Raw genomic sequence first — 18,448 nt, 5'->3', positions numbered from 1 at the left:
GCGCGTAGCTTCTGCTGACGTGACATAGGTGGCGACAGCCGACAGTTGTGCGAAACCCAAACCGGTCGGAGCCACACAGCCACCAGTGAGCGAACCACACAGCAACGGTCGGTCGCAATAAAAATAAATAAAGGGGCACGACGGCACGACCCAAGTCAGATCACAACGCCAAGGTTTTTCGGGGAAGAACACCGCTGCCGTGTTGTTGTGAGTGTCATCTTGCGTGCATAAACAATGCCGGACACCACGGACCACCAGCCCAGTGGCACATTACTAGAAATGAACACGGTGGGGACCGTAACACCGACCGACGACGGCAAATTTTACGGTGGGTTTTTTAAACGTGATTTTCTGTGGCACGCCCATGTTTTGTTTTCAAAACATCCTTTCGAAAACGTCTCTGTAACGGCAGTTTCTTGGCTCACTTCCCATGATGTCAAGGTAACAGTTGCACGTTATCGCTCCGGTTTTGTTGTGCGCGCCTTGAAGTTGTTCTGTTGTCAAAGGGCTCGAGAGGAGCACGCTGCTCAAGCTGGGCCCTCCCATAAAAAAGCCAGTTTTTGTGCGTCGTACCGTGTTTGCGCGCAGATGACCTGCACCTCCATGAGCAAAAATTGGAGAGAGCGGAAGTCGCTTCTCGTCAAGTTCGCGACGCTTTTTGGTGACACTTTTTCTTTTATCTTTTTTTTTTAATTCGTCAACCTGTTCGCCGATCGGGATAGGTGCGAGGAGGTGTGCCAGCTCTATACGATACGCGTATGTCGCATTCATGTAACCTAGAAGTGGTCGAAACGGATAATGCCTATCGAAAAAAAACAAAAAAAAAAAAAAACATGGTTAATATATGCTCCAAAATGCTGTGGGCGTTCAAAGCCGCAGTACGCGGTGACCCCACTGCACTGCAGCACTGAATATTATAGTGTTGTGGTCGGATATAAATCGTTGCATGTCACTTGACCACCACCCTGGATGTACTACGTACCGGATATACAAGAAATTTCCGTGTCTGCCGGCAGTAATGTTTCCAGAAATCTACCTCTTGGGGTGGGCGGGGGAGGGAGAGACCGAGCTCCCAGGCGGGGAGGGGGTATATGTATATGACACATGTGTGTGGGCATGTGTATTGGTAGCTGAGATGTCCTGGACAATCTCAGATATTTCAGGGGGTGAGTGGGTTCTGCAAAAAAAAAATAAAGAACTGAGGGGGGGGGGGGGGGGGCGAAGTCTCAGGACTCCGGTTATTTCCAAGTCATAATGAACTAGCATGTCCACGCCTCCTATTTATTTAAGTGCGTTACAGACCCCCCAGGGAGTACGACATAACGGAGGAGTGAGAATCACATGGGATAAAATACAATACAAACACAATGCCAGCTTCCGACACTGCTGGACAGTATATCTCTAGATTGGAGTCTAACTTTTTAGATGTTGCATGCACTTTACAAACTCGGGATGTAGGAAACGGAACGCAAAATTTGGAAGGGGGAAGCATCGGCTTTAGCCCAACGGATACGGATTTCAACTGCCGGTGTATAAAACGGAATCGCGCTTCGAAAAAATAAATAAATAAAAATGTGGGAGGATATGTCTATAAAGGGGAATCTTTTGTCTAAGATGGTGTGTTTTGGGGGCCGGCAACTAGGCTAGGCAGAGAAATATTTGGGGGGGGGGGGGATGAACGGGAGGTCTACATAGAGGAGAGTACCTCCGCCTTCCCTCTCAAAAATGCGCCACCAAACTAAGGGTACGATTTCTGGGGAGGGAAGGGGTTGAACCCCCCCCCACCCCCCCTGTGGTTTGATCACCGGTTTATACGAGTATATAAGCGGATAAAAATGTTTGCACATATCCTAAGTAAAGCGGGACGCTGTTCGCTGTACCTGTTGCGTTGTCCCGACCCATGCGTAGCGTTGGAATTCATAGGTGGGGAAGTTACTTTTATTTTGTAGTGCACTGCCGTTACTCACTACTTTTTTTTTTTTTTTTTTTCAAAAAGTAACGCATTGCGTTAATCGTTACTGTTGCGGCGGTAGGTAACGCGTTACTAACGCCGTTACTTCTTATAAGTAATGCCGTTACTTTTGCATTACTTCACCAGTATAATACGTACCATTTTTGCTTGAGTCACATAAGTGCATTCCGCAAATCAATACAAACAATGTTGGTACACAAACAAGGGTCACGCATGAACACAACTTACATGTACGATTTATTGCAACGCGGAAGTTCCGAATTTTCATCTGCGAGCTGCTTCTCTGATCTTGTGACACTTCTTTCGCGTTCTTCGTGGGTGCCTTGTTGTCATTGTTGAGGATGAATAGAAAAAAATCCTGGATTTTCCCGGATTCTGCAGGCACGGTCCTCGCTCAAGCTTTCAAGTTTAGACGATGCAGCAATGTTCCCGAACACGCAGTAACGCATACCGTGTATTCACACGAGCGACATTCCCCCAGAAGCGGAAGATGCGAAAAGCGTCATAGCTTTCTACTGTCACGTGAGCGTGAGTGCTCAGCGCCGTGTCTTCGCGTACACTGCTAACCGTGGGGAATATCCTGCTACGCGGCCACAAGATATACCGTTGCAGACGACAGGAAAACACGCTGACGGTGTCGTCTGCGAAGTGTCGTCTGCTAAATGCGCAGTACGCCACTCCCGATGTTCCGCACCGTGTGAATGCTCAACATAACACGGGTCGGGACTTCGGTTGTGTGACCAGAGTTTTCGCTTCTTGTTCCACTAGAATATTCGGTGAAGTTGTCGCTCGTGTGAACACACGGATAACGCCGTTACTCATTACCTTTCTCCCAAATGTAATGCGTTACCATATTTCACTACTCGAATGTAACGAGTTGCCGGTAACGCGCTACTTTGTAACGCGTAAACTCCCCACCTGTGCGTTGGATATCAGCGAAATGAGTTCGCACTAGGAATTATTAGGGCCTGACATCATAGGGGAAAGTGGCTGTCGTTATACATTCACTTCTGTTTTATATGTGAATTCGCTACACCTGTGTCTCTTATTTGTACAAAGAAGCTGTTGGTAATAGGATGAAAACATTAATGGAACACGCCCATACCTTACTCCGTATGTCATACATTATTACGTTTCTTGGCCGACACGGCGACTCAATCATTCAGGATCCTGTTTTTACGCGTTGCGACTCTCACAATGGGCTTCAGACAGCTGCGCCATGCAGAAATGCACGCTATGTATACTTCTAAAAGCAGTCTAGCGTAACGCTATGGAAAGTCGTCGGAGGGCTCGTGCTTGGCGATAGGGGAGGGGGAGAGAGTTGATGAAAGAGAGAGAGAAGGCTATACGATAACCTTTCTAGACTCTGTTCTTCATTGTGCTGGGCGTATGCTCTGGACGTGTCGTGGTACACGCCGCTTAGGAGCAGAGTTCGAGGTAACTCGTTACTGTAACTAAGTTCCTTTTTTTTTTTTTTTTGGTAACTTGTAGCTTAAGTTACATTTCACGCTGAAGAACTTCGTTATTAACTTAACGGTAACTTAACTGGTAACGAGTTCTTTTTTACGGGTAACATCTCAATCTGTGCTTAGAAGTGCCGCCCACAAAAGCACAGGAGCGCCCATCAGATTCTTTCTTTGGAAAGACAACTCCAACAGAAAGGCAACCGTACTTTGTGACGATTTCCGAAAAATACTGCCGAAGTACGGCTCACAGCATGCAAGACTCCAAGTTAGGTTGTGTATGTGACTGTAATGAACGATGTAGGGGAAAAGAATATCTCCAATTACTTCATGCTGTGACTGCAATGGTAGAAGGCGTTAGCTACGTCTGTTACTGCCGCTAGAAACCCAATGTAGAAACTGCAGAGCCATCCGAACACGGAAATTTATGTATTGCGTGCTGTTGTTGCGCATTCCGCAAGTACCAGCCCGCACGAAAGTCATACGCCGTGTCTTTCTGTTATGGCAAATTGCACTCCCCTGCAGTAATAATAATAATAATCTTTATTAACGTGCACAAGAACAGCCAAAGCCTTGGTATTGGCGCCCGTAGACAATGCAGTACTTACACACACACACACATATATACATACAGGGTGTCCTGCACGCTAAGTGTGACCAGATTCTTTAAAAATATATATAACACTTTTTCCAAGATGAAATCAATTGCAATATAGCATATGCTGAAGGGCACTCCCTAGCAGGGCATTAGCAAAGTCCAAAGGCAATGTCTTAATTTTACTTTCATTAATTAACTTTTTAATTATAAAAGCTACAAAGTTGTCCCAATGAGAACATCTGTTGCTTTCGGTCACCTGATATCGTAGCCGTTTTCAGAACAAAAATCTGTTCGATAGATCGCCCGCAAAAAATTCGTGAAGGAACGCCATTTTTTTCTTTATTTTGTTCATTGCGCTTCTTAGAAGACGCGTATTTCCTTCATCCCCCCCCCCCCTCTGCCTTTCTTTCCCTTTCCTTCAGCCCCTACAGGCGAGCAGGCGTCATATCTCATCTTTAGTCACATGTCGGCAATGATACGTATAAACCTGTTACAACGTAACCGTATTAATAATACCCCATTTTTTTTACCCCCCCCCCCCCCCCCCCGTGCTTGCTATTTTGGATAAGCCACCGGTAGGTATTTATTCGCCGCTATGGATGTCTCCCGATTTCGTGGGAACACCAATGTCAGGAGCACGGCAACCTGTAACTGCTCCTGACCTGCCAAAAAGAGAGGGCCAGTTTTGTTCATGCACTCGCGACTGCACGGATTAAATCGATAACGAGCTTCCGGGTCTCATCCCGTCCGTAACCGTGTTAGTCGGTCGAGGTCTCTCTCAGACAAGGTCCAAACCCGGCCGCGTTAGGACGACTAACCTTCCTTTAATCGGGAGAAGGTACAATTAAATGGGAAAGGAGGCGTCGCCCCACGTACGCTCCCATAAACTTTAATGAATGATTATTGTTATTCTACAGCGTACTCGTGACGATTTTGCATTTTAGCATCATGTATTGGAGGACCAGAAAGCTTTGGTGGAGAGGGGAATCAAACAGCATGTACTCTCAGTGAATGCAACTCACACGCAGCTCAAAGCAGTCGCCTCAAAATAAACGCAGCGTCGATAACGGCGGCACTCTGTACTAGGTGCACGCCCACAGGTAGTATATAACAACCGCTGGAGATAAGCCAACTCGTCCACAGTCCAGCGTCTGATCGCAGCCGGTGAACGCGGCCAGTTCTTGCCTGTACTTCACTGTTCTCTACGGCTCCTCCGCGTTGCCGTTCAGTGTTGCTTTTAGCGAAGTTTTCGATTCCGCGTTTCTGAGAAAAGTATCGACGTTCGTGTCCTGGGATACGGGACCGTGGGAGACCGACAGTCGCGGCGGCTTCTGGTCGACGGTTTGTGCCCGCGGAATATCGAGCTTCGATTTCTGGACCATCCATAACCGTTGAAGAACATCGCGTTATGACGTCACTGCGGATCTTAGTGCAGCTGCGTTGAAAGAAGACGTTGAGTGGGATGTTAGTGCGCGAAGTGTTTGCGGTACTGTAGTTCAGCGTCCACACAAGGACGGAGAACTGTGTTTTCAGAGCTTCTGGATAGCGATTCGTTGTTTGAGGAAAGGAGAAAACACTTGGAATTGCTTTCAAGATGGGAAGGTCGAAAGCATCTCCCAAAGGTGAGCATTTACGATGGCCTTGCTCTGATGATGTGTATAACGTCCTTCCTTTGAAAACGGAAGTCCGCCTGTTGCCCTGTCTGTGCGTCACAATTATCCTCTTTGAGCGAATCAGTTTTCCCTTTCCCGGAAACTGTGGGAGGGTACGTTATGTGTGATAATATGTAAGAGGCAAAAATACATTTTTCGATTGTCTCGTTAAAGGGACACGAAAGTGTAAAAATTTCGTCTCGCGAACTCAAAACATGTCATGGTGGTAAAGAACTGACACAGGATGAACAGGGCAGCGCTTAGCTATAGTTGAACGCTGTGCTGTTCCTTTGTGTGTGAGTGGAATTCGCAACCTGAAGCAGATACCTCTATCTGTATCGGCCGACAATCTACCTGGTTATTATTTTTTTCGTCCATAAAGTGCTTAGGTACCCGCATTTTCATGCGTATTAGCCGCACCGCAGTTAAGCCGCGGGTCACTGTTTTTCCAGCACTGGGGGAAACTTTTTGCTCATAACTCATCATAAGCCGGCCCTGATCGAGAGCGACGAATATTCTTCACAGTCACTCTCAGCGTCGTATAGCTGTGCCCTTGTGCGAGAGTCATATACACACTTCTGTAACCAGCGATCTATTCCCCAGCAACGGATGAGGTCCCAAATATGTGCAGCGCCTGTAGCGGCGCCACATGCGATGCCCCTAGCGGGAGAGGCGCGCATTTCTTCCGGGAATCGTAGCAGACGACCATGCTGACCGTAGCGGACGTTGATGTTCGGCGCGATAAATCTAAAGACAAGTTTATTTGCAGAAACAGCAGCGTAAAAGGCTTCAGTCTTTATAAAAGTGACACGTACGCGGTGTATCGTCCCGGTGGAACGGCACATGGCGTATACGAGGGAAATGGCACATGCCAGCGTCGTTATATCTCCGGCAGTGAACGCATACACGCAGAATGTACAGGGTTCGCGAAGATAAACTTCGGAGTTTGTAACGAAGATACAACAAATAAGAACAGTGTCAGAAAGCTAAAGTAGATGTAAGGGGACGTATTATACTGCCATTTGGCAAGTTTCCTTGCGGATAAATCGTGAAAATTAGAAAACCGCCGCTGCCTAATCGGCTATACCTGTGTTTCAGCTCCTTTCCGTCAGATGGCGAAATTGTCGATCGCGGCGTTGCAGACGACACCGAAACAAAGGCTACGTTCCAATACCTCACGCCCGTGAAGCCGCCTGACTAGGCAGCTGAGTAGACCCCTTTGCTTGTCACTATTGGAACAGGCTTGCCTAGCCGAGGCGCCTGTGGCGCCATCTCGTTGCTCACGCAAGAAATGCGTACGGCGCAAGCGCAGCAGGTACTAGCGTCTCCATCCCGGCTGTCAGATGGTCAGTCGTATAACTAGACTGCATCGATGCGCACTAGGTGGTAGCCGACTGAATAGCGGACTTGGCGGACGGCGAGGTTTGGAACGAACATGGCGTCACTTCCGGTTAGACCGCTAGGCAGTCGACTAACGGGTGGAACACATTTTCGAGATAGGGCACACTCAGATCTAACTCTGGGAACGAGGCCTAGACGGAAGTGAGCACAGTCTCGAACAACTGCGGGGGGGGGGGGGGGATATCCCCCCCGCGCGTGAAAAATGTACTGACCTAACCTAACCTAACCTAACCTCACTATAAAATTTGCAAATTACAGCGTAATTCATTACTAGCGTACGTGCGACTTCCGGTTGGCCTCGTTCCCAGGGTCAAAATGACGGCTTGCCCTATCTTGAATATGTGTGATTTTCGTCGACTAACCGATGTATTGGAACGCAGCCAAAGTGAACAAGTGGAACGGAATGCAGAGCCGTACTCTGCAACACTACGTTCGACCATTTCGCCATCTGACGGAAAGAAGTATGTGAAGGAGACCCTGTATATATGTGTACTGCTCAGGTTTAGACAGGCAGCACACATAACGTATTTATTTTGTTTTATAGATTGTATTAATTTCTTCGTTTTACTCCTCCAGTACCTGACCAAGCGTGGATCGCCACGCGAAGGCTGGTATTAAAGTGTTGTTCGGCTTTCTGGAGCTTTCGGTGACTCTGCATGCATGAGTATCTGCATGCTATTCGCTTCAAAGGCGTCACAGAAACTCTAAGTGAAATAAAGTGGTATAGGAAAATGGTACGAGACCGTACGCTCGGCTTTGTTGTCGAACCTTACCAGCTCCCAAGGCCTATACGCGCAAGGCGCGCGCCCGCATAAACTAGGCGCCAGGCGTGGCTGTATCGCCCTCGCGACCCACTACAGAACGCCTCTGATAAGCGGGAAGGCAACGAAACCTCAAGTGTCCAAAGCACGAAGCAAAATGCACTTATACGTGCCCCCAGTCACACACATATTAGCAATAACTGTTTGGTGTGCACCGTAAACGTAAAGGCTGTCCTAACAAGCACCAAGATGAAAAAACAACGCGGAGCGCGATATTCGAATAATTTTAGTTTTGCGTAATCGATTTGATTAGATAAGATCGGTTAACTAAGTAGTTAACTAAACGGACTGATGGTTCGTCGAGGCGCCATGCCACCAAGACTAAAACCTTAGGTCACTATGATGGCGTTCTCTGAAACGAGGCTCAGATGTATGTGGTTGAGCAGCCATAAACACAGCATTTAGTGCGCGAGGGCATGCCTCACCAAAACAAAGAAAGAAGAGCGATGAAATCACTTGTAAAAAAAGCACGCCGTCAAAGCGAAGGCATGAGAGAGGGAGAGAGAGCCTCGGAACCGCTATGCGCTGAGAGCGGCGCAACGATTGAAATGCAGCACGGGCCTCTAAGAGGCTCCTGGAGACTCAGGGGGGAATTACTCAACCCAAGGTGGTTCTGCAAGTTACAATTACCATGACGGCGGTGTACCCGCAGGCCGACGTCATAAGTGACTTGCATGAGAGGAGCGCAGGTTTCGTCGTCTGCTATTATACGGCACGTTTCGACAAAGTCCTCGAAAACGACTTGAAACTTTGACGGTTGTGTGTGTACAGTACTCGTGAAGATAGTTTTGGCTAAGTTTCGGAATCGCCCCCGGCTGCACGTGACCGTCCCTTTAGCCTCGTGGCCGCGCTTAGGTATTTCGTCCTGACGAAGGCGGAGCTCTCGCAGTAACGTAGACGTCGCCCCTAGCTTTTATAACTTTTAAGTTTTCATAAACACTTTATTTTTGTTAGTTCCCCTACTTTTGTCTTCTGTCGCCCATTTATCTCAACGTTGACCACTGTAATTACCTAGCCGACCTACCCAGCTTCAACTTTTCAAGATAGCATACTCTCCTCATATACCTGAAAATACATAATGTGAAACATCTACAATTTTTGACAGATTAAGTCTCTGTCTTATGCCCATTGCTGAGACAACTTGAGGAGGGAGAAGTTCCATAAGAAGCCTGAGCATCGGTAGAAAACACAGAGACAACGCGAACACACCACAGCTCAAACCAGCAACTTGAGTGGTAGAAGTGCAAGGGTGCAGGCGAGCTGGTACATTGTAAAAACCACGATAAAAACCAGAGACACGGAACAGAAAAAGACAACACGACACGTTCTCAGAACGTGTCGTGTTGTCTTTTTCTGTTCCGTGTCTCTGGTTTTTATCGTGGTTTTCAGCAACTTGAGGTTGCTGGTTTCAAGTAGGACTGCAGCAAAGGACACTCACAAGCGGGTTGTAATACATAACGTCGTCCACACGTCCTTCGCTGCAGTTTTTACTCTGGTATGTATTTCCAACCAACTACCCTGCTTCAAATCCACTTGTTGCTGGTTTTCCACCCTTTTTCCACGCTGGTGCGGCTTTTTCACTATAGATAGTCTCTGTTTTTTTTAAATATATACAGGGTTTGTTACCCTATAAAAGTGTACCCGCGCCGGCATGCCGTTTCTGGCCAATTACTCAATGCAGGCGGTACAATGTGTTGCCTACGTATAAAACTCATAAGGACATTCCATCATGGTAAATATCGAAATGATTGAGCACCGTAACGCAAAGTTATAGCGCAAAACGTGAGGTTCCCGTAGTCAAAACAGCCAAGATGGCGCCTCTCAGTTAGCAGACGACATCCCTTTTTGGGTGCCGTCTGCTGAGTATACGTCGGCATTTTTCGTTCCTCACGTTGCTTACTTCTGAGCAAAATACGACAGTTACACGAAAGCGAAATGAAAACTGCAGTTCCATCCGGCTGGCAGGATATGCGACGCGTCGTCGTCTGGGGAGCAGCGTGTCAAGTGCTCTTCTCAACGCCGCCATCTTGATTGTTTTGACTATGGGAATTGCACGTTTTGAGTTATAACTTCGTGCTACGGCACTGAATCACTTTGAAATTTATCAAGGTCCTTATGAGCTTTATATAAAGATCGCATAATGTGCCACCTGCATTGAGTAATTGGCGAATACTGCATGGCGGCACGGGTAGACTTTTATAGGGTAACACCCTGTATATATATATATATATATTGTTTTTACGCTATTTTACGAGCATAAGGTACACCAAACTTCAGGTTTACATGTGCACCGCGTCTGAAAGGGTCACAGGAGTTTGTTACACTTAAAGGTCAGCTATGCCGATATCCCAAATACTACTTTTCTTTGAATTGGAGGCAGCGAACAAGTGCCCATTTGTGGAACCCAGTCCTCCCCTTTCGATTCGTTTCTGTTTCAGTCTGTCTACCAACGTCATGATGAGGTTTCTCGGGTAGAGGTCTATTATCCACGTACGAACGGAACAACAACAAACAAAAGAAAAACCCTCACTGCGCGCTCAATATCTTGCCGTTTTGGTTTCGTGGCACGGATTATATCTTATCTTAGAGCAGCCAATCTCCTCTTCCTCACCTCTAATAGGCGTTAATAATAGACCTCTACCCGAGGAACGTCATCGTAATGTTGGTAGACAGATTGAAACCGAAACAAATCGGAAGGGGAAGTGCTGGGTTCCACGAATGGGGGGGTTGTTCGCTGCCTCTAGTACCGAAGGTCGCGTCCCTTTCAGGGACCATCGTAATCCCCTCAAGACCGTGGCTTTCAGGCACGACCTTGTTAGCTCCTAGACTCGAGCGTAGTTCAACTCTACCGAATTGGTGGCGCTGTCGAACACTATGACGTCATTTGTTTACAAACAGGAAGAGGTCTATTGGTTACGCGTATATATATACTCTTAAAAGCAACCACCACTGCCCAGAACAGTACCTTAAGCATTCCTGATTTGTGTAGACCGCGAGGCGAACGCCTTTTGGTGACAGTTATCATAACTGCTTATCGTTTTTTTTTTTCTTGCCCTTGTCATCGTCATCATTTTTCTGCTTGGGAAAGCACTGCACGGGCTCCGGTAGAGCCTTCTTTTAGCGGGCCTGGACTGCAGGGCGCGGATTTGACCTTATGGGCCCGTACCGGGGTCTAGGTCGGGCTCGAGCCTGTGTTCTTCACTGTTAGTTAGCCACGGTTAGAGTCACTAAATTAGTGACTCTAGCCACGGTCACAGCCCGCTATACTGTGCCGGGCCCGGTAGCCTAGAAATTTATCTGACTCGGACCGAGCTTGGACTGGGAAACCTAGTAAATATTCGGGCTTGGGCCTGATCCGATATGGAGCTGTCGGGCCGGGCCCCTGCGGGTAAATCAAAGGAAGGCCGGGCCTGGGCCTATATTATGAATGCCGTGCAAGCCCTACTACATGGTTGCCACCCGTGTTAAGACACTAGCCGCCCGCAGGGCGCTCAGCGGGTTCTTGACCACACTCGCGATGTCTCATTGGTTTCTCATCACGGAGCAGGAGGTCTTCGTATTTGCTTCTTTGGAACTTCGTTATTCGTCAACTTACACAGGCTGGGACGTTGTGGGATGTGTCTCGCTCAATATTTCCGGTGCATATATACAGCCTGCATTCGAGGTCTCTCACTGCGACAATTCCATCCAGAGTATGATCCTTGTGAAGATCTGACTTAAAATATTCTGAAATCTCGAAACGACGACGTCTTGCAGGCACGATTTGTCGATTAACGGTCGCTTGCCCCCGATTTTTCGCGAATAAGGATCTTCCTGGATTAACGATGAAGGTGAAAATTTTGTGAAAGAACTACGCTGTAATCGCTAGTTTTCTACACTTGGTTGTACAGATACCTTGCAACCCAAGCAGCTGGAACGACGCTGTAATCAGATGAGATCACGGGACCATCTCGGGCTTATCATGAAGCAAGCCAATCAAGGGGCGGATTTTAGCGCATGGAATTGGTGAAATTCCATGGCCGCGGTTATTGTAGCGTTATATTGCAGTCTTATTGAGGCAATTTTGGTCTCATTGGGGGCTAGATGTATTGCCATTAGGGTATCCGAATTAAATGCACGGAAGTTTACGCGCAGCTTATAGGGGCTCTGTACATTGCTGGGAAAGTAAATTTCAGTGTCAGGGGACTATAAACTGAGGAGTAATTACGGTCTATTGGCGACTGGAAGCTGTAATGCCCCAGTGTACTCCATGTCTCTTCTTTGGGTGTGTACCCCGCGCCGCACATAGCAAAAATAACTTTGGCAAAGAGCCATTGTAACCATCCTTTCATGATAGGAAACGTTCAGAGAAAGGTCACTGCTATACAAGATGAGCCAACTGAACTCCTCAGCATGCGCAACGTGCACTGTGTGGAAGCAGACACAGCGCATCTACTACTGCACTGCAGACGTTACGACACTGCACGCGACACCCTCAAAGGACGCCTCACTGCTCTGGGACACACACACATAGACCTTCCTTTATTACTTCGCCTGATTATTATTAATTAGTAATATAATTAATTAATTATTATTATTAATTATTACGCCCTGTCCGACACTCCCGTCAGTGATGCGTCACTCGAGCTTTCCTCGACTTTCTCCACACGACAGACCTCATGAACAAACTATGAATTGACCTTTCATGTCATCCACACATCACGCCACCCTCATCATCTTATAGTTGTTTTTACTTCATCTGTGTGATATATTTTGATTGAGGAATAGCAAGCCGACCTTCGGTCAGGCTGATCTTTCCGAAATAAACGTATATCCCCCCCCCCCCTCCCCCAGAGAAAGGTTCTTGCACTATGAAGAACGCCAGAAGAACGGTTATTTTTCTCTGTTGCGCCGCGTGATTCGCGAAAACTTGGCTTCGCGAAATGAAAGGGTTATACGTACAGGACTTGCGCGATCTCATCACTCACAGTTGAATGTGGTCGTCGACCCTTCCTCGTCGTTTCCCGCACGACCAGTCCTGAATTTCCTGCACCAATTTCTCACAGTACTGTAGCTCGTGGCGTTATACGTATATATCCTCGTAGACGCGCGACGTTAGTCCTCCTCCGGCTTTGACGGCAAACAAATATCCTGCAGCTGGCGAACGCAGGGACGTCAGGGTAAATATTAATCACCCGCGTGCCGGATACAATGTACCTGCAGGTTGCAAACTTCGGGGGGTGACTGTCACTTGAAACTCTTTTAAATTCGCGACCCCCACCCGCTCCTGTCGAGACCGGGATCCGGACAAAATGTTCTCGAAAATGATCCCGGCTGCCGTCCCTCACTACGAAATGAAAGTTCCTGTTACACAGTCGTTGCTAGCCTCCGTAACAATAGTTGTTTGTTTTCATGCTATCCAGTGGAAACTGTGCGTCCTGGGCCGACTTCTCTCAAGGGGATTTAATTGTCTTTTTGTTCGGCAGTCCCAAGCTGTCCCCTGGATATTCTGCGTCCTGGGCAGTGTTATCTTGGAGAGGAATTACTAATTGCCTCCCTGTTAGTGACGTACCGCTTTGTCTACACGTGCAATGAGACATATCTCAAAAGCGAGGACCGTTGCAGCGATTGTGACACTGAGCTAACCAAAAGTGACATTGAGTTAGCTGCGTGCTATGCGCTGAAGTCCTGTTTTAAGTCCTTACAAGTCGGCCCAGGACGCACATTCCCGCAGGGCGTCAGTCGTGACGTTGCCCACCTATGTGAGGCTGACAACAGCGAGCCCTTTCACCATCACCATCACCACCACCACCACCACTACCACCCTGTTTTAAGAGTGCAGACAACTGTATCATTCAGCGCAGTGGTTTGCGCAAAGCGGTGTCATGCGGTGAAGTTCTTTACTTTCCTCGGAACTTGGGATGTTGGAGAGGCCGTCCTGTTGGAGGAACGTAGGGAATCGATCGGCTGAGAAAGAAGGGCACGCACTCGTTCCGTCCTCTTCCTCATCAATGGAAGCGCCTAGACGTCTGGGCGACTCCGTTCTCCCCTCGTCTTCTGGACGGAACAAAGGCCAATCGAGCCGTAGACCATTATATACGCTTCTTGCGTGACGCATTCTGGAGGAACGCTTTCGAATGCTGGGTCAACTGCAGTATCGACCTTTGACGGCATTTCGTTATGCTGAAGCGCTGTGGTGTGTGGTCATCTGCGCACATTCGAGCAGAAAAGCGCGGGAAAAATCTCATCCAAGTAAATGTGGCAATACGCGTACAATAGCTGACAATGCAACTTGGTCCTACACTCTTAAAAATGAACTTCACCGCATAGCACGCTCTTAGCCAACCATCATCTCAAATGATATCGTTATCTTCCCTGATTTGCTGAAAACGGGAGGCGTACGCCTTTTTTGTGACACTTATGCTGTTCATAATTGTCACAAAAAAGGCGTACGCCTCCCGTTTTCAACAAACCAGGGCAGATGACGATATCATTCGAAATTATGGTTGGCTAAGAGCGTGCTATGCGGTGAAGTTCATTTCTAAGAGTGTATACTACGTGCACCCTTGAAACACAACTTCACTGCACAACACGCTTTCGAGCAAACCGTCATCCTGAATGGCATCATTCTCTCCCCTGATTTGTTGGAGGCTTTTTGTGACACTTATGCAGTTATGTTAGTTGTCTCAAAAGGGCGTTGACGCCCTGCGCTTTGTAGAAATCGCGAGCGATAACGCCATCGTTCCGTGCAACGATTAGCCTTCAGTGTGTTACGCGGTGAAGTTGTCTTTTTACGAGCGTGGAAGAATGTCTGGAAGAAGTAACAGATAAAACAGCATGCACGCGGGAAATCTGGTGGACAGGACCCGTACCTATACGAAACCTGAGCTTGGCCATAACCAGGGATTTCCCTACACCTCCCTCAGGGGGGGTGTACACCCTCCCTGCATTTTTGCAACACCCCCTGAAATTTCTCAGGTGACCCCACCCAGCTCGGCCACCAACACGTTCTGGTAGTAAGTTCGGCGCAGCGAATTACATCCAGTACTCTCAAACTTGGGCTGTAGGACCACAGTCATGTAGATGATCGTACCATGCATTTGTCCAAAATCATTTGAAAGTGACTGTGCAATGCATATATTGCGCGTATGTACGAGCAAAAATTCGTGCGGGCACGCAAACTCAATGTGGATCATCAAGAGCCATTTGCGCCCAACTCAACCAAGCGAGATATTCAAAGGTTTTCACCGTTGACTGCCAGGTGTTCGTTGACAAGATGGTGGTCTCTTATCTTTGTCGGTCGTGTGATTATGCATCTTAATGTTGAAAGGCCGTCCACAATGAATCTCTATTCTAATGTACTGTGTGCTAAAGTAATAACATGTACAAATAAACCGGGAAAGCTGTGCAGAGATGTCACCATTGTGCTATGATTCTTTCCGTGTCTAAGAAAAATTCCGTAAGTGGAACCTTCAGCAAGCATGACCCCCCCCCCCCCCTTGAAAGCTCGGCACCCCCTCAGTAGTGAATTTCTGGGGAAATCACTGGCCATAACTACCATAAGGACATGACGTAACAGCACAGACGAGTTCGTGTGTGTACTACGTGCTTATACACTCTTCACGGGAGGCGTACGCCTTTTTTTGTGACAACTATGAACAGCATAAGTGTCACAGAAAAGGTGTACGCCTCTTGTTTTCAACAAATAAGGGCAGATAACGATATCATTCGATGTGATGGCTGGCTAGGAGCGTGCTATGCGGTGAAGTTCATTTTTAAGCGTGTAATTGTTGTACCAATCGATGGCAAGTATGATATAAAACGACTACACTCTAAGAAGAAAAGAAAGGAGTAAGATTACTCCTTTTGGGGACTAAATGCAGTGCCATAAAAATTGTCGCTTTCGGGAGTGAATGCACGGGAGTAAATGAATGTCACAGAGTGGGGAGTGCATTTCAGGCTCTACACTCTTAAAAATGAACTTCACCGCATAGCACGCTCCTAACCAACCATTATCTCGAGTGATATCGCTATGTGCCCTGATTTGTTCAAAACGGTAGGCGTACGCCTTTTTGTGACACTTATGCGGTTCATAATTGTCACAAAAATGGCGTACGCCTCCCGTTTTCAGCAAATCAGGGCAGGTAACGATATCATTCGAGATTATGGTTGGCTATACGAGCGTGCTGCTATGAGGTGAAGTTAATTTCTAAGAGTGTATTCTAAGAGTCCCGCCAGGTACATAATTTGTATGCATGCACGAAATTACTTCGAATCAAGTCGTCAACCGTGATGTGTCGAGTGATATAAAATCTTGCGACGTACATAGGGCCGAAGAAAGAAGAGCTAACTGTTTCTTACTCTGTGTGGTTGGAAAATTGCTAAGTTGGCTGAGTTATTACAGCCTTATGCCATCAAATTGACCAAGAGAGTTGACTCTTTCAGGCTAAACCCAATTGCGCTCGGATATTATCCCCCGAATTGACCTCCGACCTACTCGAGTTAAACCCGATTTCTCCCCGAATTCCAGTCACTATGAAATCCTCAAGTGATGTTTCCACTGACGACGAACAAAAGGCCGCCACGTGTAAGAATGGGTCATATTACGTTCCCAGCAATACATCCATGTGTGTCAGCATTATCTATGCCTTCGGGGATTAGCGCTGGTAGCCCCCCCCCCCCCCCCCCCCAGAAAAAAAAACAAAGATTAGTGAAAGATTAATCGACAAGATGAGAAACAAAAACGCTCGATAACACCCGAAGGCACAATTATCGCCCGATTTCTCCCCGAATTACAGGTTTAAAAATAGCGGCCGATTTTGACCTCCCGAATCTGAGAAAGGCGCATTTAATCCGAAAAAGTCATCCCTAATTGCAGCAGGAGACAATTTGCGAAGTTCAATGACTATTATTTGCGGTCCTTAGGAGCAGATGTCGAGGTTAGGAGACTAATTATTTCATCATTATACCCATTAATTAACTAATTATAACAATTTCACATACTTTTGAGTGGAACTGTAGCAAGAGACGCCGACAAGCGGGTTGAAACATAAATGACAGGAGATCCGCAGACTCGCAACTAGCAGAAGTTTAATGGAAGGGTTTAATGAGGGCTTATTGTCGCGTTTTATATTTTGTCACCTTCCGACGATGGCTCGTTGCAGCGCACTTGATGATACATTCCTTCTTAACCACCTCTAATGGGAAGACATAGAAGCTGCCCTGCTGGCATAGGCTTTTTCTACATCAAGCACAGGTCGACGATCAATGCACGGGAGATTAGCGTCGTGAGGCACAATTTATAGCTTCCGGGATACCTGCCGTTCAACGCTTCTGGTCCTCGTGTGTATTGTCACTAAGCGAGTCACGCAGGACGAATAAATCATCGTCCACCGCGAAGCGCTTACGTGAAATTCCAGGGGTTCCCAAAACAGTCGCACGTGGAGGCTGCCATCTTGCATTCACTAAAGCGGAAAGGGGCCCCAGAAAGGAAACGGGCTTTCAGATAGAGGGAGTGGGGCGACTCAGAGGGGCGCGATGTGATTGGCTGACTGCGGTATTTAGTCGGAATCGGAGAACGCTTACGTTTCTCTAAAATTCACTAATAACCTTGATTCGGTACGGTAAGACACTCACTCCGTACCGGCACTGTAAAGATGTAAGAATGTAACCACTAAAGTCTCTAGTCTCCCGTCTTCGACAGTCCTAAATCGCAAGTGCCACAATATCTTGGCCCAATATTGCGGCGGTATTATCGCTATATATAGCCAGTATTGGGCCAATACATTGTGCTGCTCGGGAACGGGCGTCATATTCCCCACAGTAGTCCGTTCGTATAGGGCTTGAAAACAGAAAGTCCGTGGTATAGGGGCTCCGTTCAGTACATGAAGCGATTGGTCGATTCACACGATGCAACTTTAGTTGTTTAGTTGTGCACAGCCAGGTTGCGCCAGCAAGTTGCACCGTGTGAACGGCGAAGCTCTGGTTGCGCAACCCGGTTGCAGGAGTTGCAGAGCCGATCGCTTCACGAGCGATTTCTCCTGCAACTCTAGCTGTAACCTGTCAATCACACGGCTCCGCCTTGCAAGTGCGTCCAATCAGGAAGACTTCCGTGTGTCAGTTATTGCTGCGACAGTACGACGGGACGATGAAATTTCGCTGTCCAGTGGAAATTATTCAAAATTATGAAAGTCGCAACAGACTGAAGTCGTAACGAGCGGAAGTCGCAGTACGATTGGACGAAAATGATGACAATGATGTTTTTTCGCGCCGTCTGGCGAGCTCGGTGACCACCACTATATAGGCACCAGGCACTTCCTGGATTTCGCCTGTGGTAACCTATAGTGTTTCCTGCCCTGTTTCAAAAGGGACGAGGCGAACCTGAACCACGACATTCCGAGTTGCTCGACGTATGAAATGGACCTATTTGGTGCAACTTCGGTTGCGTGCAACTGTAGCGGGAACCGAGTTGTAGCAAAAAGTTGCATCGTGTGAATCGACCCTACTCCCACGAAACGGGAGAATCCTGGGAAAGAGACGCCAGAAGGATTCCGAGAAAACAC

General features: G+C 47.5%; 1 protein-coding gene across 3 annotated transcripts in view; it reads left to right on the top strand.

Moving 5' to 3' along the window:
- The first annotated feature begins 74 nt into the window (after window positions 1-74).
- LOC135368190 (choline transporter-like protein 4) overlaps window positions 75-18,448 on the top strand; it is a 71,748-nt gene continuing 53,374 nt past the window's right edge. The window contains exon 1 of one of the 3 annotated variants that reach the window (XM_064601317.1): window positions 75-328. In XM_064601317.1, coding sequence (XP_064457387.1) covers window positions 235-328 — 94 coding nt within the window. In that variant the 5' untranslated portion in view covers window positions 75-234. Of the gene's footprint in view, window positions 329-5,170; window positions 5,656-18,448 lie in introns of those variants that run through there. The other 2 variants (XM_064601318.1, XM_064601320.1) reach the window with 2 other exon arrangements.

Source organism: Ornithodoros turicata, chromosome 9 (genome assembly GCF_037126465.1).
Source record: "Ornithodoros turicata isolate Travis chromosome 9, ASM3712646v1, whole genome shotgun sequence".
Lineage (NCBI taxonomy): Eukaryota > Metazoa > Arthropoda > Arachnida > Ixodida > Argasidae > Ornithodoros > Ornithodoros turicata.
Note: the sequence above shows the minus strand (reverse complement) of the source record. Positions and strands in the feature narration are given on the sequence as shown.